Raw genomic sequence first — 23,367 nt, 5'->3', positions numbered from 1 at the left:
CAGTTACACAAACAAGAGATTTTGCTCAGTGTGTCTCTGCTTCCTCCAGGACCCCATGCTGTTCTACTACTAATAGACATAGTAACCATAAAATACAAATGTACAAAAGTAATAGAGGGATTCCTGAACCATCTCAGTGAGAGAGTCTGGAGAAGATAGAGGAGATGGTGGCAGCAAACAGTGGACGCCATTTTGAAATGGACAGAAAGATCCTACAGGACCTGGAAGGGAAGAGAAGAATAGAGGAAGAGGGAGCAAAAGAGAGGATGATGAAGGTGAAAAAACAAAGAAGAGACGTCAGATCAAAAGCCGGTAGGTATACTTTCTATATGCAATTTTTGTATAAAACATTTAACAACTGTTTGAGTATTTATTAAAACAAAAGCACAAGTTGTATTTTCATGTTTTGTTGTCTGTCAAACTGAGCTTGAGAGAACAGAGAGGTAGAGATTACATTTGGTTTATTTACACAAGGGCTTAATTATAAAAAAGACAGGCAGAAGGAGATAATTACAGATTGGAAAGTAGAAAAGAATAGCTTTCAAAAGAGCAGTCAATGGAGTGGCTATAGCACCCTAACAAGAACTTTCAAAAGAAATTTGCAAAGCCCAGGGAAATGTAGGTTCTCTTTTAGGGTGGTACACTGGGGCCAGACTGGACATTCTGTCATCTTCACTCCTTCAGGGTCGTTGTTGTACCCCAGAAAAGTTGGCTTACAAGTTAAATCTGCATGTACAAAAGTGATAGTATGGACAAAAGTATGGATATAATGATCTAGAAGTCTAAAGAGCTGCCATTATCTCTGTAGGCTAGTTTAGTCATTAAGTCAGTACACAGGCCCTTTTTATATGCCATCCTCCTCTGGCCGACACTGAATAGCAAACAATAACTGCAATAACTTCCCATTGTTTAATGGGAAAAACTAACTACCAACAGCTTGACTAAACAAGACTGAGGCTGTGACTGAGTCCTGAACACAGACTTCTAGTTCATGTAAGGACTAACTGAAGCTTGTTGAGGCTTTTCCTGGAACATCCAGACAGCAGGGCATTACAGTAATCCAGCCTTGAGATAATAAATGCATGAACTATTTTTTCTGCATCCTGTAGATACAGTGCATTTCTTAATTTTGCAATATTGTGAAGATGGAGGAAAGCTATTCTAATAATATTGGTTATATATTTAGCGAAAGGCAGATCGGGATCGGTTGTGACACCAAGGTTTTTTACCTGATGCAACTGAGAGTTAGGTTTAAGCGTTACATTAGACAGTTTGTTTCTAGCAGCTTTGGACCAAGCAGCTTTTTACACAGTCCTCAATCTTATTAAGTTGATGTTTATCATCTAGTGTGGTCGATTTGTACAATTGTGCATCATTAGCGTGTGGAAATTGATGCCTTGTTTACTGATAACGGGACCCAGTGGTAGCATATATAATGTGAATAATAGAGGTCCTAAAACAAAGCCTTGTGGAACACCATACTGTGCTCGTGTAAGAACAGAGCGTTTGCCGTTTATATTTACAAACTGATTGCAATCAGTCAGGTAAAACCTGAACCAGAAAAAAGCTCATCTGAAAGGAACAAAGGAAACAATATTAGCAGTGGGCAAATATAAATCAGAGATTTGTGTTTTATGTGTGTCTTAGGTTAAAAGGTGGACTTGTTTGGTGAGTTCAGAAATCATAAGTCCCAACAAAGCCAATTGCTGAGTTTACTTGAGAGTTCATTAACATCCACAACTAAGCTGATAACTTTTGTTTTTGTTCCCCCAGTAGTTTGCCCTAAAAAGTAATAGCCTCTGAAAAAGTATCCAAGTCTGCTATTTCCTTCATAGTAAAGTCTATTGGGACTGAGGGCAGATACATATATACTACATACATTTGGGGCAGTCATGGAGGTTAGGGAACCAGCCCTGTGACCGGATCAATCCCCTGAGCTGACAGTATGTGACTGAAGTGCCCTTGAGCAAGGCACCTAACCCCCAATCACCCTCCAGGAGCTGCAGATAGGGCTGCCCACTGCTCCAGGCAAGTGTGCTCACTGCCCCCTAGTGTGTGTGTTCACTAGCATGTATGTGGTGTTTCATTGCATGGATGGGTTAAATGCAGAGGTGAAATTTCCCCGTTGTTGTCTAATAAAGGTCACTTAATCTTAATCTTAGCATACAGGTTGAACAGGACACTCGGTTCAGTTTATTTACTCACAGTCTTAAACAAAACAAAAAGCTAGATGTGTAAGCTAAGGAAAATTTTAATCAGTGAAGCACAAGCAGGGAGTAATGAAAGTATCCATATTTAATATTTTTCAATATATAGATGTTGAGTATATATATAATAATAATAATAATAATAATAATAATGTATAGAGACAAACACAGGTAATACAAATTGAGAAGACTGAGGAGACAAAGACTGAGGAATCAGAAGTAGAGGGAATGTCTTCCAGTGAAGCGTTCTGGTAAATGAAGACCGGTCAAAGTTTCCTGGATCATTTGTTGTCATCTATCAGCAATGTGCTGAAATTGTATAGCTATTGAAGGTTTTATGCATGATGGTTTAGAAAATTGTGAGTGTCGCATATACAATATAAATACATATATATTTGTTGTACATTTTAAATACAAAAATTCTTGAAGCTTAGGATATATATTTGTTTCTCTGACAGGGGACAAATGCTGTCTCTCAGAGCTGAGGATTTTGCTGTTGGGTAACAGGTTTGCTGGGAAGAGTTCAGCAGGAAACATCATACTTGGTGGAAAAAAGTTTGACTTAAATGGAACTTCTCAATGTGTGAAGAGACAAGTAGACATAGCAGGGAGGCTCATTACTGTAGTTAAGGGTCCAGAATGGTGGCCTGATACACCTGTGGAGGAGTTCTCTGAGATACTTAAAAGAGAGATTTTGCTTAGTGTGTCTTTGTGTCCTCCTGCACCTCATGCTGTGATATTGGTTATACGTGCTGACACTGTTTTTGAAGAGAAAAATAGAAAGAACATTCAAGAACGCTCGGAGCTTCTCACTGATTCAGTGTGGAGTCACACTATAGTTCTGTTCACTCATGGAGACTGTCTGGGAGACACACCCATAGAGCAGCACATTGAGAGTGAAGGGAAGGAGCTCCAGTGGCTGGTTGAGAAATGTGGGAACAGGTATCATGTTCTCAACAATGAGAACAGGAGTGATGACACTCAGGTCACAGAGCTGCTGGAGAAGATAGAGGAGATGGTGGCAGCAAACAGTGGACAACTCTTTCAGTTTCCCTGCAGTGTTCAAAAAGGACAAATAACCTTGGGGAAGGGATATCCTGGCATGTATGAACATCAAAATAGTGAGTAATAGCATAGTGAATTTCCCATTTCCAATCTATTCATTCATCTGAGCTAAAAAGTGAATAGCGTAAGGCATAAGCAGTGCTTGGCATCTCTGATATTATACAGGTTTAATTTGCTGAACTGTGAGAATTCATTTCATTTCTTTTGTACTGTTTTCCCAGTGAAGAGAGAACAGGGGTCAGATGACCGGTTTCTAGAAAGTTCTCATTTTGGATCAACATATTCCATAACTTCATCTAACAGCTCTGGATATGGGTCCTTATTTTCCATTCCTGGATCTGTCTTACAAAGACCTAACAGTATGATCTTGTCTCCACTGAGTGAGTATGTCTGAGTTATTTTACTCTGGTATTTTGTCATCACCCTGTTTTATTAAGTAAACAACATGCTTGCATTTATGTAATCTATTGTTAAGGAGTGTTAGTAAGATGTTGGATTGTTCAGGCCTATTAACCCAAAAACAATAACGGACTGGAGTTACTTGAGTAATTGTACTCATTTACTATTTCTAAGCATAGTAACTTCTTACTAACTTATTACATTTTCATCTTCTTACATTGAATTTATTTATGCGGAAGGCCAAATTAGAAACTTCAAATATGTAGTGCAGTTTTTAATATTGTCAAAGAAACAAAACAAAAGCACCCTTACAATCGGATTTATGCTCATTCAGAATATTGAGAGCCAAAGACTTCAAAGTCACACCATCATCAAATCTTTCATCATCATTATTCACAGTGAGTGATGAAGAGTGGTCAGATATGCAGTCTCCGGGACTTTCCGCCAACACTTCATCTACATCACAACTAACTGACATCAGTTCATTTTATGGATCATCACATTCCGTAGCCTCGTCCCACAGTTCTGGATCTGGCTCTTTGCAGTCTACAGATGAAATTGTGGAAATACCCAAATCCAAAAGAGCAATATGGTTGCCCAAGATTATACAAGATGTTTTTAGAAAACGAGGTGAGCCAAAAGAGGATGTGGGGAGAATGAAACAGAAAAAAGTGGAGAGGAAAGTGAGAAGGTGAGTCCTCAGAAAAAGGTAGACCATTAAAATCATAGTGCTCCTTTCAGTTGGTGTCCTAGAGAAGAAAAATCTATAGATAATGTGGCCTTTCACTTCTTGTTATAATTATCGTCATTGTCCTGCTTTTTGTCTTGTAATTTGCACAGTCAGGCCCTTGCGAATATATGCAGCATTAGCATTATTCCACATAAAAATCAAATGTTTTGACTGCTGATGCTGCTAGTGGCATAGATTTGAGCAAATCTCTTAAGACTTAGGATCAAGTGTGTCAAACACTGGATGCTATATTTTTGTCTTATGTTTCATTAAACCACTTAAGATGAGCATCTAAAAGTAGTCTATCATGCTAAGACAACTGAAACACTTTACTACCCCACAGAAATACATATACCATAGTGTGAGTCGGTACTATTTCAGGATAGATTTGTTACAGGATTGGTTCACATGCATTTTTTTTCTTTCTCTGATATCCAGTCCACAATTTTCTGCTGAAATCGGCCAGATAATCATCGATATTGATATAGCATCCATACATAACATATATTAATATTCTATTGCAATTGGTTTCCAAGCTGTTTGCTGATAGCACGTTGTCTATAGAAAAAAGGCTAACTAATCAACTTATTGCAACAATCAACAATGAATGATGGGTTTTATGTTTTCATTCTAGAGATCAGAAGTCATTAGTTGCAACCTGTGAAATCAGCTGTCACTCAGGTGAGTTATCAGAAAACATATTGTACTATGTTGTTACTATTGCATTGTTCTTGCAATGGAGTTGCTCAGCTCCTTCATTTATTATATGTTGACTTACCTTACTGTCACATAATATTCTGCACTGGATTTGAAGCCAGGGCACATACATTTCTTTTCAATGCAGTGCTAGATCTGTGTTTTTGAATCAGTCTCTTATGGTTGAACTTGCCACCAATAGTGGAAAATGTACTGAATGTATTTGCTAGATTTAGTAGAATTAGGAAGTAACCTGTTTTCAAATTATGTACCAAAAGTTAAAATAAACTGGTTACCAATAAGCAACAAAAATAAAATTGCTATATTAAATTTATATATTAAAAGCCAAGTACATAAATTTCTGAAGTAATAATAATAATAATAATAATATAGATAGATAGATAGATAGATAGATAGATTCTGTTGAGTTCCTGGATCAAAATAACAGGGATCCTGTTGTTTTGTGGACCTTAATGGCCAATAGTAGAAGGCTGTCCATCTAGTACAGTGAGTCTATCTTTGATACAGTGCTGAATCTGTCCATAGCCAGTGCCTCCATATGAAGAAACGTGTTTTAACCTGTAGATAGAAACTACCAGAGCAGTGCTGCATCTGTCCATAGCCAGTGCCTCAAGGTCACGGTTTGTGAGCACTTGATCCCTCTCACACCAATAGTCGACCAATACTATCATTTAGAATCACGGTAAAATGATCATGGCAAAATTACTCATCTAAAGGTGGGTCATATCTGACTTAATTCATTTGTTTCATTCAGCTGTGGACAAGACTAGTGGGTCCAATCACCTTGGTATTAGTTTTTTAATTCATGATTGAATGAACCATATTTGCTTGTATGTTTTTTTTCTCAGAAATATTGCTGCTTGGAACTTCAGACACAGGCCATGTGAATACAACGGTTTTCTTACATAAAGTATTTACATATATTAAAGAATCAATTCTATTTCAAGATTATTTATTGTAGATTTCTTCTGCTGTTCTCCACTTCAGCAGCCGTCAGCCGATACTGAAGTATTCATTCCTGAAGTGATGAGTTCGAAGGTCAAGAACAGTAGTTCATACAGGTACTCTGTCTGCTGATATCATTGTGCTCCTCAAAAACCAGACCATGAAGACATGACACCATTTTACAACTGTTCTACTGCTCTGCAGGTTTTTGAGCCCTCATGCTGCTCAGTTTCAGTGCAGTTTGACCAACCTTGTGTTTGAGATGGAGAGTGAAGGAGAGGTGCTGTACAGAATAGACTCCTGGGATGCCCGTCTGTTGGATGGTTTAGGCCAGATGAAGCCTGCAGGTCCTCTGTACAACATTGACTGCTTTGGAGGTTCAATCAGTCATTTGCACCTCCCACACTGTGAGATAGTACAGGGTAAGTTGAACAGAGTGTACTTATTTTAGAGTGTTATTTAGTAAGTTGTATTTCCTTGGTACAGCATCCTCCTAATACACTCCTGGATCCCATTTCAAGACTATTTTTAACATGTCCTCACCCACTTTGACTCATCACTCAGATATGTATGTGTACTTTACACAAGTGGCCACTCGTGGCAGAATGGGAGGACGGGACAGTGTGGAGTTGATCATTTAGTTACACTCAGCCTGAAGTCATAAAGTTGTATCAGCAATCACGTATAACATATGGAGTAATTTACCTAAAGTCCAGCAAATCGAATGTAATGGTTTTGAAATATTAAGCAGTTTAATGACATTTACTGGCTTTTAAACAGCGTTTTCCACCATTATTTTTGTGTTTAAAAAGGGAAATTTGTCAGGATGAAGTGATTTCTGGGCAGGTTCTGCTGCTGAAGTTGATATTTGTATTCACTCAGTCTTTTGCTCCTCCAAGGGCTCATCTAACACACTTCAGTTGAGCATGTAAAGTAATGGAGCATCCTTTTAATGCCCCCAAGGGGAAATGGCAAGGCTAAGTGGACAATGGCTTGTTTAAACCAGTACAGACTTCCCATAGCCAGTGTACTGGATCTATTTCAGATAATTATCAAACTCTTCATGGATGCTGAGGGAAATGATGGGCTGGTTTGAGTAATAAATGTCTATGAATCCACACATTTATTTTATGCTGTACTTAATTCAAGAGCACGTCAAGCCTCTCTCAGCTGAAAAAATACAGCCAAAGGTGAGAACTTAGTGGTAACAAGGTAATCAGTGATTAGAATCGTCTTCACATGCCCCTTTTCAACACCAGGTACCACTGTATAAACCTAGCTAATGATATTAGGTCAAGCAATACTTACAGTACCAAAATTATTTCTGTTTTGGATAATTTGTTTTCAATGATAATGACAGCATACTGAGGGAGACCTTGAACTTCTGATTGTTCATTTAATGCAGGGGGAAACCAAGCTGAGCTGGTGGTGGCACATTTTACTGGTGATAATGTAGAGCTCATTCAGCCACTGAAAAAGACAAACACACATGTGATTATTAGCATCCAAGGCTTCTCTCTCTTTGGCCTTTTAAAGAAGATGATTTTCTCTGCCAGTCCTGTCAATGGCCAAGTATTACTGTTCTATAAAGAAATTACTGGCAAACAAACCAGGAAAAAGCTACACATTCATTTGCTGCCGGGGAACGTGCCAGCTGATGAGGTAATCTGCTTTGAAATTAAACTCATATATTATTTTGGCAAAGATTCTATTTTTATAACCAAATCCAACCTACTAATTGAAGAGAAGGTAGCGAGAAGTTTTTCTGAAAACAATAATCCCAAGTACACAGTGTCAGCATAATAATCACAGGAAAAGAAAATCTCACTCTTCTGGCAGACAGATTTTTAGCTAGCTATAAAAAATGACCATATCCTTTTGTGGACTCTTTCATGTAGTGATGAAGTGATGTCATTAATTAATATCTTTTTGTAATGAAGTAAAAGTATTCAGAAACTCTTTATGTGCAAACAATATTTCTAAAATGAGCACCAGTGAACATCACTAAGTGCCTGTAACAATAATCTGCATTTGAAGGTGAAGAATCAACAGATGGACTTTAGAAACATTAAAACCAGCTCTAAATGCCAGCTGATCCCTGATAGAAAATACAGACCATCATGTGACCCTTACATATCCCAGCCAAAGGTAAATTACAACATAACAGCAACATGGTTACTATTAAAATAGCTCCCTCTTGTGGAGAGAGTTACATTGTTGATGCTTTTTGGAAGAATTTTATTGGAAGGCTATTTTGCTTCCCTGTAGGTTGAAATGTTTGACTATGACTATGGCCCCCCATCCCACATTTGAGGTGTTTCTTGACTCCACAGCTGAGGATCTCACAGTAGGTCTTTTGGATGAAGATGGTCAGGATGTTTGGGAGCCCCGGCTGGTTCTTCTTACAGGTAACCAATGCAGCTGAGAGGTAACCCACCAGCACTGTTCCCAACATGGACACTGCTGAACAGGGATGGGATGGGGGAAAAGAACACATGCTAAAAGTGAAATAGTGTAACATTACAGTTAAAACAGGAATGGTATCCATCTTAAGCTTAAATCTTTGTATTTACTTATGTCACACAGTATCAGAAACCAATAAAATAGCCTATTTGAGATTATTTAACAACTTTATATGGTTTAAGAGGCTAGTGTGATTTTGGCATGCAGTTTACACATAAAAACAGTGCCCTAATAAGCTTCCAGTAAGGCAGTAAGAGTATAGCTTATCTAAGGTATCTATAACTTATCTAAAAATTATTCACATTTATCAAGTCAGAGATTGCTTTAAAACATTTTTTTGATTAATTGACTGTAGATCAGTGGGTATGACTTAACGCAGTTTAACCATAATTAAAATGATTCAAAGGGACAAATTATTGTAAAAACACGTTCTGTGCCTGAGTACTTTGCTAGAGCTCTGCTATGCTAAAGCAGTGACAGCAACAACAGATTATTAAGATGGCAGTGTATTTCAAACTAATGTAACATTCATTTCAAAGCACAACAGTGGCTTTTTGGCCAAAATGATGCAGTGTTTTGAGTTTGTATGGTGAGATATGCCCTGCTTGCTGACCAAAAATCCTAATCACAGTGTCATTTGTTCTAAGATCTCTCGCTCACTGCAACTGGCCCACTGCAGAAAGTGGTCTAGCACTGCAGAGACATATGCAAGTTCATTTTAAGTGTAATTATGACAGTAGTTTGATTTTGTTTAGTCTTTTCGTTATTTGAAGGACACCACCAGCTTTGGCCAGTGTGTAACAGAAAGACAAGAAACATGCTAGTGCACATCAATCAATAATTCTGTATATTAGTTACATATTTACATATGTAAATATTTAAATATTACATATTTTAGTTGTCATATACAGTACTGTGCTGTGTTGCACAGAGACCGCCTTTATTTTTTCATAATCATTTAACTGCAGGGAGATTTTTCCACACCTTCAAAGTTCAGTCTTAGATGTTGGTTAAATATCCTGCTTCAGAGAATCCAAATAGTCCAACACATTCAGTGATGTTGAGGTCTGGACTGGGGTGGTCAGTCATTGTTCAGCTTCTTTGTTTGATGTGTCCGCCTCTTTTTCTCAGTGAGGTCTTCTTAACAGTTGCACATCCTTTCAGACCCATAGTGCTGAGTCGTCTTCTCACAGTGGAAGGATGCTTGATTTTCTCCTCTCTCTTGAAGATGAAAGCTTTAAGTGCTGTTTATCTGATGTGAACAGTTTTGGTGTCTACCAGGTTTTGCTGTTTGGAGTCTTATTTACTCAATTTTTTGAGACTGCTGTTTTTCATTTAGCTTCCTTTGACCTTACCCTTCTTTATACAAGTGGTCTGTTATATCTGATGATAAAAAATAATTATTTAATTGAAAATTAAATAAATGAAGGGTGGTCTCTGACTTTTGCACAGTACTCTAGCTAGAAAAGCCTATTGTAGGTGGTTGTTAATTTACCTTACCTTTTCTTAACTGAGTGTGTGACAGTGTGATGGGACTAAGCCGTCTTCTCATCTTGCCATTTCAGATTATGGTACAGAGGCAGCCCCACGCAAGTTAGATTCAACAGGTAAGAGTTCCTGACTTTACTATAAATGAGTCTAGTTATACGTCAAAATTCTACAGTGAAAAAACACAGCTGTCTGAGTGGAACTGAATGCTCTTTTAAAGGTGCTTTTGCCTGTTTGACTCCTTCCTCACTTATCTAACACATTCAGTGCTAATATCAAACATATAGGAAATCTTGCTTTGCATGACTTACTGCCAGATTAAATCTTATATGCGTGTGAATGAGTTCTATTGGCCGTAAATCAGTATTGTTGTTGCTAAAAGATATTAGTCATAGAATAAAGCCAGCTGAACTTCTAAGACTAAAGATTTCTGTTCATTGTTTCATTTAATTTTACAGCTTCATAAGTTCATTTTAGGTCTTGATTCATGTTTAAATCTCAGGTGCTGAGTTTGTGGATGAAAACAGAGAAAGGCTCATTCAGAGAATTCCCTCAGTGATGGAGACAACAGACTGTCTAAAAAGTAAAAACATGATCACTGATGAAATGTACAGCAACATTCAAACTGCAAAAACATCTCAGAGCAAATGAGGATCTTGTACAGAGCTCTAGACTCAGGAGGAGCAGCTGTGAAAGCAGAATTCTATGAAATCCTTAAAAAGAAGCTGCCTTTCTTAGTGGATGAACTGGAGGCTGGACCCAGCAAAGCTTAGTGGATGTTTAAAGAGGAACTTTATCTATTTTGAACACCAAACACTCCAGCAGCTAATATGCATGTTGCCAGCAGGGTAACCATGCCTTAATAGCTGCTACAAAGAGAACTGCTCCATTAGTGAGCCAGTCAGCTCTTCTTCATGAAATTGTTTTCTCTGTCCATCTCAGCAAACTCTTTTTGTGTTGGTTGATATAAATATTTACATGGATATAATTACATGTATATATTTGAAAGACATATTTGGAATTTCTGTTTGAGATGATTGCATGACTTCAGAGGGCCATTTGATGGAGTGATGCCCCACCACTTTTTTGAGTTGAGGCCACTTATTTGGGGAAAAAAACACTCCCTAACACTCCCTAACTGCAAGGACCACTGACCTATAGACATGAACAGACAGACAGAGACAAATAAAACTTCATTTTAGCTGGGGGGTTGGGGGTGGGACATGTCCCAAACCTTTCCCAAACAGTGAGGGGACCTGATCCTGTAAATGTGCCTTACATAAATAACATTGAAGTACTTGGTCAGATTTTGTTTCCAGACTGAATGTAAGGTGTAATGTTTTTTTTCTGCTAACTTGCTAACTAGCATTTGAGGTTCTTTACAGATAGAACTAAAGAAGTTAACTACCTGAGCAGAGCCCAGTGAACTCCACATGGTCTAAATATCTGAGACAATGTTAGACTGTTATTAAATTCTAGCTATGACCTCAGCTGTTTTTCTTTCTAAAGAATCAAAAACATGTGGCCAACTGGTTTTGGAGATGTGGTGCCACGTTTGGATCACTGTAAAAAAAAAGAATAGAAAAAGAAAATGTTATATTACTATTATTATTATTATTATTATTATTATTATACATATTTACAACATAATATATTAATACTCAATATTTTGTCTAAATACATAAAGTGCCCTGAGCATCAGAATCATACAAGGCAAAATCTCATAAAAAGTTTTAAAGGTTATGGCTGGAAATGAGTTTAGTTGTCAGGACTTTTCTCACAACTTAGAATGAAATCCACTGAAATCACCTTCACTTGTTAGAATTCCCACAAATGAGAAATGTTTCATGACAAGACAGTCATAAATGCCTAAGAATGTGTTAATTGTGAATCTGCCACTAACTTAATGCACACCTTGTTGTTTTAGATGGTAATTAAGTTAACATGAAAGAGAGATAACAGCTCTTGCTAAAATCTGTTATTTTATTTGTTATACTTGACTATGAACCACATCCTTTATGTGCCAAGGTGCCTTTCTTTCTCTTTGTTTATCAGACTGGCAAGGTTACATTTTTTATCCAGGCCATTGTTCTCAATTTTTCTTAAATCAGTATCCTTTGATTCTAGCAGGAGAGACTAATTTCCCCCTCCAGAAAACTGATTTTTGAACTGACCTTATCAATGGGCTTCTGTTTGTTTCATTAATGGACCAGCAAAGTGAGAAAAAGAAGATCAAAGCTTCATGATGGTGACCAGGGTAATTTTATTTAGGTGTTTTCTACCCAAAGAATTATATCTGTAGTAGTGTACTCTGTCATGACTACTATACTGTAATTATTCTTGTCATACTTTTTATGTATTTGAGGGGATTTATTATTTTATGTAATGTGATGTTGGTTTGGGTACATTTATTATTTTTCAGAGTCCTGTGGATACATATGCTTAGCTTGTCTTCCCTAATCTAGTTCATGTTTTTTGCGACATTTGGATGCAAGTTTGGTTGTCCTGTATGTCCCTGATTTTGAGAGCTTATATGGTCCTGTTCACACATTTTCTAAGCTGTAATTATTTAATTCTATTTAATTCTCATAGCTTACTCATTCCTGTGTGTTAGTTACATGAAAATGAAAATGAGTGCTTGGAATTGTCACAATTAGCAGATTAGTATGGCTGCTTGTTTATTAAGTCTATGCTAGATTGCTAGATATTGGCAGCAGCTCAAGTCATCAGATATTAGAAGACAGTTTTTAATGCCTTAAACTTCTGTTCTAGTTTCTATAGAAAGATGAATTCTTACAGCAGAGTGCTGATTAAAATCTCAGATTTTCAAAATCTCAATATTCAGCTGTTTGTAATCAAAGCTCTGCATGTTTACAGTGTACTGTGATACACTGTATATATACGTATACGTGGGACAGAGAAACAGCAAGAAAATGAACATCTAAAGCCTACCCTACTGTGCTAAACATACTTGTCCCTTAACAGATGTGGAGGTCTCTGGTCAATTTCTTCGTCACTTGCAGCTTGTGAGGGTGGATTCCTCATGGCTGCATCAAAAATGAAAGAAAAAGTAAGCAAAATTGGTTATAAACACTCAGCAGAGAAAACGTAAGGATGAGAAAAACACCAAGAAAAAGAAAAGACATGTACAATAGAATACAAGAAGGAGCGTGTTATTGTGAATAACAATGTACTATGTTTTTCACATCACACAATCTTGAAAGCAACATTTTTGCAAATTAAAGAAAAAAGCAAAGCATGTGAGCCATAGTTCTACGTACATCATAAAATTCATAACATTGGCAATATTTTGAGCTAAATGACACAGCAAAACATATAATAAAATCTGTTCTAATAATATGAATACTATAAACAATACTATAAGTAAAAGTACCTGGGACAGGCTCTAAGTCCTGATCAGTCGAGAACCAGACAGATGGCTGTAGGAAGAGAGAACATTTGGTAAAGGTTTAAAATGCTAACTTCACTAACTGAGTCAGATGCAGGCATATTTCCTTTGACTAACTAAACTTGTACAAGCATTCAACCCTCTCAAATCCAGTAAAGACTTTGCTTCCATACCTGAAAGATACAAATACTTTGTTGTTCCTGACCTCTTCTGGGCTTAGATAGTCAGCAAGGAGCAGAGTGGGCAAAACACAAATACAAACTTGAGTAAAAGCAGAAATACTCTTGGTTAAATATTACTTCTGTAGAGGTATTCAGTCAACATTTGATCCTGAGTACTTGCTTCAAAATTACACAAGTATGAGAAAATGATAAAAATTTATTATAGAAAATGTTAATTTTGATGAACACTTTCTCTTAAGAAAACATTGCTATAGACACAAACAGTGAACTCTGATGTCTGCAGCCACACAGCCTCCTTAACATAAATAAATATATCAAATTATATATCAAAATAATATAACTGCAACTGTAAATGTCCATGATCGTATTAAACACAATTCATTATACATAAAACACTAAATCCTTGTTTCACCATTCTTCCATCTGCATTGACTTTCACAAATAAAAACATATATAAAATAATAGTAATAGTTTTATGCTTTATTATATCTGATTGACACTGACTCTAAAACCAAGAACCTCTGTAGGTAAAATCATAAGTAGAATCCTTTTACTTCAACTCAAATCATATTTTATAAAGATAATTTCTACTTTTCCTCAAGTTCAGAAGTTTTGTACTTTGTTCACTCCTGGCGAGAAGGTTCCTGTAGCTGCAATGCGGTGGATGGGAGGGGTCTAGAAGTAACGGATAAAAGATATATGGAAACTTTCAAAATTCATATTTTAAACTTTGGTTGTACAAGATGGGGATCCACTATGGAAGCAGATTTATCAGTCTTGAAAACTCGAGAGGAATAAAAAAAAGACAAGTTGAGAAAACACAATCCACAGTAGGCGAGTTCAGAGGCATCCTCATAAATCAGAATTTTAGTGATTTTAAAATGAAAATCAAAAATACTGGTGCACATTAGATTAAACTACAGGAAAGGAAAAAAAAACAAATGGTTCAGTCAAACAAAAAAGTTTTATTACCTAGAAACAAAGCATGGGCACATGCTTAAGAGTATTTTCCAGTTTCAAAAAAAGAAGCCCACCATCTTACAATGTCATCTCAATCCTTTAAAGTTGTCAGACTCTGGTCCACATTGTACTGAAGAATATTAGTTACCAGTTCTGAGCAAAGCAGGAGGCCATAGTTCTCTTATTTTTTTAATTTTCTATTAAATCACCTTAAATCTCAATGTTTTCATTCCACAATTCGAGGTGGCTCAGAAATATGAATGTCAACTTCAGCTTCATGCTGTAAAAATGACTCGTCAGTTCAACCAAAAAAATACTTATGTGGTAACAAGTAAATTAACTAATTCTATTCAAGCTAAATAAATCATTTGAATGAACAATTCTTTCAATCAATGTAACTTTTTGAGCTGAATAAAATTAAATTAATTTCTTGCTGCCACATGAAGTATTTTTTTAGGTTGATCTGACGAACCTTTTTTTACAGTTCATGAGTGATGCAATAGGTTTATTTTAAATGGTAAGAAACAGAAACGCAATCTGTGCTACAGATAGGAGAACTGTTGAGTACTAAGAAAAACAAAGCAGCAACATGTTAGAGAAAGAAATGTAAATAAGGCTGCTTCCATACCTGAGAAATGCTGGTGGTAGTTGAGGTCATTACAAGAACATAACCAATTTGGTTAAGCCTTAAAGCAGCGACATGAATAGAAGAGAAAGCAAAGATTACGCACATTAGTCTGGTTATAAATACTGAATAACTTTTAAATAATAGAAAATAACTTTTTACGTTTTATTTGTGAGAGCACTCATCTAAAAGAGGTGACTCACTAAGCTACCACAGCAGATAATCGCGAGCTAGCTAGCTAACTGACTGTTAGCAAATGATGCTCATGTTAGTTTTAACATAATAAAGAGTTCAACATTAACAAATTATAGTATTAGGTTTGAGGAAATGTCTGACTGAAAAACTGTTGGTACATCAAATAAACCAAGCATTTACTTACCAGACATAAAGCCTTCCGAAGTTTCCAGAAGCTGCTCTAAGCGCTCACTTCCTGCGGTGGACGTTGGTCACGGCTCGGACCTCAGTACGGGTGGAATCTACCTAAATACAGGTGGAATCTGCCTCAGTATGGGTAGAATCTGCCTCAGTATGGGTAGAATCTGCCCAAGTATTTTTTCCCTAAACATCAGTTGCTGAGTCTCGCCCGTAACCGTCCCAATTCCGGTGTGCCAAAACTCTTAGCCGAGACTGCTGCACCGCATACGAGCTCAAGCCTGACTCTTCATGTTAGCTGGGTTATTAGCCCATTAGCATGTTAGCTAGCGTCATCTAGCTAACAGTCAGCCTGCTACAGGAATATAACATTATAGCTACTTAGTCCAGCTACAGAGAATGTACAATATAAACCAAATAGAGTCTGCTAATGGCTGTGTTTTGCTAAGTCTTAACTTGCGCAGCAAAAATATTTCTATAGTTTTGAACACTGGTTTTGATATACTCTGTTACACAGCTCCACGTTTATAGAGAATCAGTTAGACGCTACTAAATCAGTTTGCTGAACAGCAGACCCGTCCAGGTACTAGAACCCATGTAAGAATGTTACATCAACTTGAAATTGTCAGTTGATGCAGCGTGTGTGCTATGAGACAGCCATGAATGCAGTATAGGTTGTTGAGTCAGTTAAATCGTCATGAGAAAGTTGGACCAACTGTATTTTTTTAATTTGCCTAACATTTAGCAAGTTGAATTTTTTTACAGTGTACATTTACTGGATTATATACACAATGAGTGTAATGCTAGTGTGTATTTTCATACTTAACGTATAAAACATACATCTTTATCTGTGGTGAAACAGAACAGGTTATTACTGATATCTTTTTAAAGTATATTAAACGTTTGGTTTGGTGCTTAATGTTACTTATTTGCAGTAAACCTTTTTTTGGTTTTAAGAGTAGTAAAGAGTTTGTGTTTCTCAGCAGCATTGTGTGATTCTACTAATAGTGCAGCATCAGTCATGTCTATTCTGTTTGGTTAAAAATTAGAAAGGTGTACATGTTGATTTTAAGTTGCTTTGTTTATTTGTTATGCTTCCTTTTACTGGTGATCTTATTCTGAAAGGTTGTGTGTGCACGGTGGCAGTGGATCACTGGGCCTAGTAGTAAACAGACTCAGCCAAGAGAGTGAGAGGGTGCGCTAACTGGACATAGCCGAGCTTTCTTCTATACACCATTCTGAGTTTTTTTGTACCTGAGACATTGACTTGATCTTCAACTTCTCTTTAGAAGGTGTCATATTTAACATAAGGGATGAATTAAAATTATGCCAACTGTCACAAATGAGGACTAGTGGCAAAAAGATGTCAGTTTAAGTTTTTGTTTTTATTAAATAAACAGACATTTGGTAAGTAGAAATAGACAAGGTAACATAAATCAAAAACAATAAACTCAAGACCTGACAGATAAAGACAGGCAAATACAAGGGTTACTTACACAGCAAGATGAAGCAGAAGTACAACATGACGTTGAAGAAAGCCTTTATTACCTTCATTTTCATATATTAGTTAGTTAATGCAGAGTAATTTAATCTTTTGGTCGTTGATATATGACTTACTCATTTGTTCCTGTTTAATGGCCCATTACTTTCTCATTATTCATTAATAAATGCCTTAATTAATGGCAGATCATGTATAATCAATATAAAGTGTTACCCATTTTTGAGTAGAATTAAATCACAGTACTTTTATATGAATTTATTACAGAACGAAAATGCTAAGTTCTCCTGTGAGTGCCTGTTAGCCACCTAATTTAGCTAATATGATGTAATGTTCATGATAAGGTAGTGGTTCATCACTTGTGGTGGGTGATATTTCAAAAATATTACGTCACAGTACTTGAACATATTTTTAAAATATACAACATGTATCACAATATTTTTGGTTTTACTGAGCTTTGATTAGTTGGAAGAGAGAAAATGGCAGGGTTAAACCTGATGAATTATACCCTCTTTGTAATGACCAGTGGCGTCTCTGGCACAGAAAGCCTGGTGGGGCACAAAAAACTTAGGGGGAGCAGGGGACTCGTTCGTCAATGAAACTACACACAAACCTGATCCGAACCCAAAAGCACTCCATCAATGAAATCACAAATTTACGTAATGTGGTGCAGTGAGTGGAAGTGGAGAATATGAGTGATACAATAACAGATTAGATCTCACAAAACCTTGTCATACAGCTTCGCATTACAAAACCAAAGTTACCTAGAAGTATAAGATCATTGTGGTCTGCAGATACATATCCAAAGCAGCAGATCAGAGAGCAGGGAAACCTGCTTCACTGCTCGAAAGGGAAGGATGCATGACGATCTTTCACCTGTGCAAACTTGTCAAAAACTTCTCTCAAAGTCCACCAATCTATGAATGAATTCAACTGAAAGCACAGCGAATTCAGACAAGGAAAGCAGTTTTTAGCTACACTCACAGTTAGCCATGTTTTTCTTGACCCACTCTGGACTGAAGGAGCAGTTTTTGTTGTTTCCAAACTGAATAATGTTGAAATTCTTTGGCTGGATGGCAGGGTACCAGATTTAACTTTTATTTGATTTTAGACTTGTCATTATATTGTTTTGTTTTTAGGAGCAACTAACACAACTGATGAGGAACAATGGCTAGCTGCGTAGCAACACCCATACCGTAATCGTCGTTTACTAAATGTCTGGACGTATGCTCTCAGCATGAGGCCAACGTGATCGTGACCCACAGCTGGTGTTTTTTAACTGCTCACTTGGTTAGACTAACGCTGACAGGCCTCATGCTCACCAAACAAAGACTGCTAGGAGAAATAGGTTGAATACTGGCATTTACACAACAGGTACAGGAAGATATATGGAATGTATTGGACAGCCCTACCATTGTCATATGTAATAAACACGCCACAATGTTAGTTATGAAAATTTATACATATATATTAGTTGTTCTACTGAATTATTGATCATGTCGTGCACTGCTCCACAGTGACATCTAGTGGGGTCAGGCCCCACCGGCCCCTAATGTAGATACGCCCCTGGTAATGACAAATGGTTAGTTTCTCAGTACTGATGATATTCACAGTATGCTCAGGGAAACATATTGTGATGTAAATTATTACAATAAATGATAAAATATCATATTGCTCACAACTAGCTGTCACAATTATATAACAAATCAAATAATACTTTATATATATAAAGTAGAAAATATTTTATATACAATTAATCTATATATACAATTATTTTATATACAATTCATCCAATAATATGACTTTCTAAAGGCCATCGCTTTCCAGGGATCCTATTATACTTTACTGAAAATGTGAAAACCATGAAGCCTTAAAGTACAATCGTATAATCCTGAAAATGCATTACCAGTGTATATTATATAGCAGTGATTAATGCAGAAAATTTCATTTTATATGTAGCTTTTATTTATACAATTACTACACCAGGAAGCAGATTTAACTTTAAAAAGTAAGTAACCTGGCTCACTGAACATCAAACAGTAATTTAAAAAGAACAGCCAGTAATCTGACTCTTTATAACACAACGCAACTGCACAGATGCTCACAGATGTTGTTAAAAGAAGAGGTTTTACTGTTTGAAACATGATCTAAGCTCATAGTCAAAAAACATGCACAGGTCAGATCCAAAACAATCCAAAAAGACACAAAGAAAAACATAACATAGTCAGGCAACCGATATCAAAAGGGCAAAGGCAAAAATCAAAGAGTCAGAAGGTAGACAGAACGCTCGGTAGCTCAAGGAAATGAAGCAATACCTGACAAATTGCTAAGCTAAAAGCCTGGGCTTATAAACTAACTGTGTAGAATCATGTGAAAAGCAAAATAGGTGTAACGGATTAGTATTCAGGTGAGTGTCAATTGGTTGCTGTTGGCTGATCAGCGGTCATGTGATCTCCAAGAGAGTTCTGGGAAGTGTAGTTCTCAGATCCAGAGGAATACGTGACACATTCTCTGAATTTACTATTTGAAGTTCAAGAAAGTCAAACCAAAACTAGATAACAATAATAACAGATAGATATAGTTCATGGAATTCATTTGTTTCAATTTGTTTATTTACTGACATAGTTAGAAATTCTTAAGCATATTTTTTTGTACATTTCAGTAATGTTATCAGAATTACAAAGTATGTGAGATGTAATTGAATGGCTTTATTCTGCATGTTATAAGGCTTGGTATATTTTAAAGGAAGTATGGATTATGCAACATAGAGATTCAACAGTTAAGTAATTATCTCAAGCTAATTCTTAAGTCATGGAGAAGAGATTAATTGAGCTCTTATTTTACTGTCAATGGACTAAGCTCAAGAACATGTAAACAAGCCTTGTTTTATAATATATATCATTATTCATTCAACATAAAGCCATTTTTGAGAAAACTGCACTTATGTTTCATCCGTGGTCTCTTACTCCCTCTATTTAGGGTGGTAACATAAGCTTGTTTTCTTACATTTCTGCCATATACTGGGTACATGGACATGTATTAAACTTACACGACTGAGGTAAAATAAATAAGAACCATGAGATTTTTACAAAACTTTTTTAAATGGGGTTTAAGTCTGGCAATAAGACGCAGTATAAAACAGCTTGATATGCTGTGTCAAGGGCTATTACAGGGGCTAAAAGTGTATATATAAGGAACATCGAAGCCCACTATTAGTGCTGTAGCATGTGGCAAGGAATTGAGGCTGTCATAAGCTACAGAGATAACTGATCCAACATTATGAATGCTGATATGACCCTCACAAACAGATTCAATTCTTTCAATGAATGTTTTGACACTATGAACAGTGACACCCCCTTTAACATTCCTGGTAAGCCTGATAAATCCACTCTTCAAGTAAACTTTTTTGGAAGTTTGCATTGCCCCATAAGGCAGCAGAACCTGATGGCATTCCACCAAAGGTACTGAAAGCATGTGCTACGCAGCTGACCTACCTCAATGACCTCAGACCAGTAGCACTTATGGCAGTAGCCATGAAATGCCTTGAGAAGGTAGTGCTTGGACATATTAGTAACATTATGCTGGAGTCAGTTGACGCTCTGCCGTCCAACTGTTGCCTTAAGACAATGCGGCTGCCATTTCTCCATTCTGACCTTGAGCATCTGGACAAAAGAAATACCTATGTGCGAATGGTCTTCCTGGATTCCAGCTTGGCCCTCCAAACTGGTCAGATAAATAGTTGATCTTGCCCTACCCACTCCCACTTGTAACTGGATCCTGGATTTTCTAACCATCATAGATGGTGAGAGTGGAGAGTAGAGTCTCTGCTCAAATAGTAGTCAGCACTGGCCCTCCTTAGGGTTGCAGCCTCAGCCCCAAACTGTTCTCATTCTATTAACACAATTGTACATCTCTTTATAATAACAACCTGGAACATATTACAGAAACATACTTTCGTCTTAACTTAAGATCTGACAGGTCAAGATAAGATTTCTCACAAATTCATATTACAGAAGCAATTCTTATTTTTGGAATCTTATCTCACAGCATCTTATCTCAAATGAGGGAATCTTAACTTGCTCGATCGAAGTCAACCCACAGCTGTCATGTTTGTTACCTACCAACCGACCATTTTTTTTAGTTGTAGCACATAACGTAGGTCTGTGGTACAGTATTCTCTACCTCTCCTCTGTGTTTTTATTGGATGATTTGAATTGGGAGGACACTGTAAAAGCTTAGTGAAAAAAGTTAATGAAATTGTTGATGGTTTGAATTTGAGTAAAGCATACTCATCATGTCAGTCAGCTGGGTGTTTTTGCAGAGTGTGAGTATATAAATCGTATGCTTTGTCCGTACACTTACAGTGTGAGTCACCAGATAACAAGATTTCTCAAGTCATACAGTGTATGTCTGGCTTTATAAGACATTCAACTACAGCTCAACCGTCCAAACAGAAGACTCCAACAAGATGTAGAACTTGAAACATGAGCTCCTCAAATGAACCTCCTGCTGTCACTGTGCTACAGAGACTGTTGTCGAAAGACACAGATGAGGAAACGTACTTTACTTAAAACTGCACAGGAGTTTTTCTGATATAGAACAAAATCTGTTCTTCTCCTCTGCAGTGCAGGGGGTGGTATGTGTTTGTAAGTACATCTAATGTAAATTATTAAGTAGTCTATACAGGTTTTTTATATAAGTTAATTAAACTTAAGTGTAAATAAACTATACTAAATAAGCATCTGTTAGTACAACATACAATATTTATACCACTTAATTTATTTTAAGGCAATTAGTTTGCATGCCTTTTTTAAATAAGGTTAACTAATTAGAATTTACAGTGTATACATACTAGATTTTTTCCTTTTATATAAAGGTTGCAAGCCAAGTACCCTATAGATCTCAAACTTCCTAGATCTAGTCACTTTTTATACCTTTTAAGAATAAAGCTATCAGCAGTGTTACACAAGATTGTTAGATTTTTTTATGGTTCAGGTATTTTTTTTATAGTGTTAAAGAATCAAGTAAAATTTCATGTCTTTTTCTAAGACTTCCTTGTCTTTCTTGTAAAAAAAATGTCTGCATTAATAGCTACATTTGGAAATGTGTGGAAACAACAGGGGAATGTTAAGTTAAATTACACTATTTATTACTTTCTCTGTGATGTTAAGTTAAATTCTCTGTTAATATGCTGCTATTTTTTGGACAAAAAATTGTACTTGAAGTAGTACTGCTCTCATTACGATATAATTACTGTGTCCTTTAATTCCTGTTATGGTATTTTGAGACTTTGCTCTTAAAAAAATTTCAGTCATATAAAATGTTGACACTAAGTAATTAGTTATCAAAATACACATTTTTTTTTTAATACTTCAAACTTCTTTTCTAGTTTCTATAGATAGATGACCTCTTACAGCAGAGCTGATTAAAAACTTGTGATCAGATTTTTCAAACAAATATTTAAGGTGTTCATGATCAAAGCAACAGGTTTTACAGTGTAATATGATAGAATGGGCAGTTCCTGAGAGTGTGAGGCATAACTGCAGTTCCTGAGAGTGTGAGGCATAGCTGCAGTTCTGGAGAGTGTGAGTGTGAGGGTGGAGCATAACTTCTGTCCCTGTGCAGAGGCATTCGTTTCTAGACTGATGGAAATCTGAATCTGAGCAGGCTTTTGTTTTCATGTATATATTTAACTTCTGAACTATCAGATGAAACCTGAAGTAAACAACTGATATACACTGGTGCACTGATTGAGTGGTAAGTGTTAACTACCTTAACGCTGTTCATAATGTAGACTTGTGTGTTTTGAGGAATTACACTTGATTTTTTCTTTCTTTTATTTTTTATGAAAAGAACGATTTCTCATAGTTTAGCAAATATTGTGTTCGCTGCTTTAAGCATGTCTTATGGTTAAAATGGACTGACGCATTCACCATCACAGCCCTAGAAATTATTCTTCTCATTATGTTTACAGTGAGTGGGGAAAACAGCTGTAAATCTGAGAGAGCTTATATCTGTCAGACACATGGAGAGTTCACACAGTTACTAGATTTCAGCTGCTCAGAAAGTCTGTACATGCTTAATTCACAGAGTGAAATAGTTTAAACTAAAACTAGTCTCTTGTGTGTATTAATGAAACCTATGTAGATACAGCAGTTCTCTGCAGTAAATAATTCTACAGCTGTCTTATACCTTCTGTGTAAATTTGGTAAGAAGTGATAGAAACCTGTTTCCTGTTAAGCCTGTTTGTGATCTTCTGTCTTTGTATAGCTCCTCCCTCCTGTCATCACTGTGTTCACCTCTGCCT

At 36.5% G+C, this 23,367-nt stretch overlaps 2 protein-coding genes across 2 annotated transcripts; both read left to right on the top strand.

Annotated features, from left to right (window-relative positions):
* Positions 1 to 192: 192 nt before the first annotated feature.
* Positions 193 to 4,227, top strand: LOC118801654 (GTPase IMAP family member 9-like). Its single transcript, XM_036562018.1, has 5 exons — positions 193 to 312; positions 2,666 to 3,328; positions 3,494 to 3,652; positions 4,071 to 4,185; positions 4,224 to 4,227. Exons 1-5 carry the CDS (start codon positions 198 to 200, stop codon positions 4,225 to 4,227), a joined length of 1,056 nt encoding a protein of 351 aa, XP_036417911.1. The 5' UTR covers positions 193 to 197.
* A 47-nt stretch (positions 4,228 to 4,274) lies between these two features.
* LOC118801653 (NACHT, LRR and PYD domains-containing protein 1-like) lies at positions 4,275 to 8,376 on the top strand. Its single transcript, XM_036562017.1, has 7 exons — positions 4,275 to 4,362; positions 5,036 to 5,082; positions 5,967 to 6,001; positions 6,106 to 6,179; positions 6,268 to 6,485; positions 7,469 to 7,725; positions 8,332 to 8,376. The coding sequence occupies exons 1-7, from the start codon at positions 4,328 to 4,330 to the stop codon at positions 8,374 to 8,376; spliced, it is 711 nt and encodes a 236-aa protein (XP_036417910.1). The 5' UTR covers positions 4,275 to 4,327.
* Positions 8,377 to 23,367: the final 14,991 nt, after the last annotated feature.

Source organism: Colossoma macropomum, unplaced genomic scaffold, assembly GCF_904425465.1.
Source record: "Colossoma macropomum unplaced genomic scaffold, Colossoma_macropomum, whole genome shotgun sequence".
Classification (NCBI taxonomy): Eukaryota; Metazoa; Chordata; class Actinopteri; order Characiformes; family Serrasalmidae; genus Colossoma; species Colossoma macropomum.
The sequence above is the reverse complement of the archived record's forward strand: the minus strand, read 5'-3'. Positions and strand labels throughout refer to the sequence as shown.

Excerpts from the sequence above, each read along its gene's own strand:
- LOC118801653 (XM_036562017.1), top strand. The coding sequence starts at position 4,328 with ATGAAACAGAAAAAAGTGGAGAGGAAAGTGAGAAG. Across the intron at positions 4,363-5,035 it reads GTGGAGAGGAAAGTGAGAAG|AGATCAGAAGTCATTAGTTG; the intron begins GTGAGTCCTCAG and ends TTTTCATTCTAG. Across the intron at positions 6,486-7,468 it reads ACACTGTGAGATAGTACAGG|GGGGAAACCAAGCTGAGCTG; the intron begins GTAAGTTGAACA and ends CATTTAATGCAG.
- LOC118801654 (XM_036562018.1), top strand. The coding sequence starts at position 198 with ATGGACAGAAAGATCCTACAGGACCTGGAAGGGAAGAGAAGAATAGAG. Across the intron at positions 3,329-3,493 it reads CATGTATGAACATCAAAATA|TGAAGAGAGAACAGGGGTCA; the intron begins GTGAGTAATAGC and ends CTGTTTTCCCAG. Across the intron at positions 3,653-4,070 it reads TATGATCTTGTCTCCACTGA|TGAGTGATGAAGAGTGGTCA; the intron begins GTGAGTATGTCT and ends CATTATTCACAG.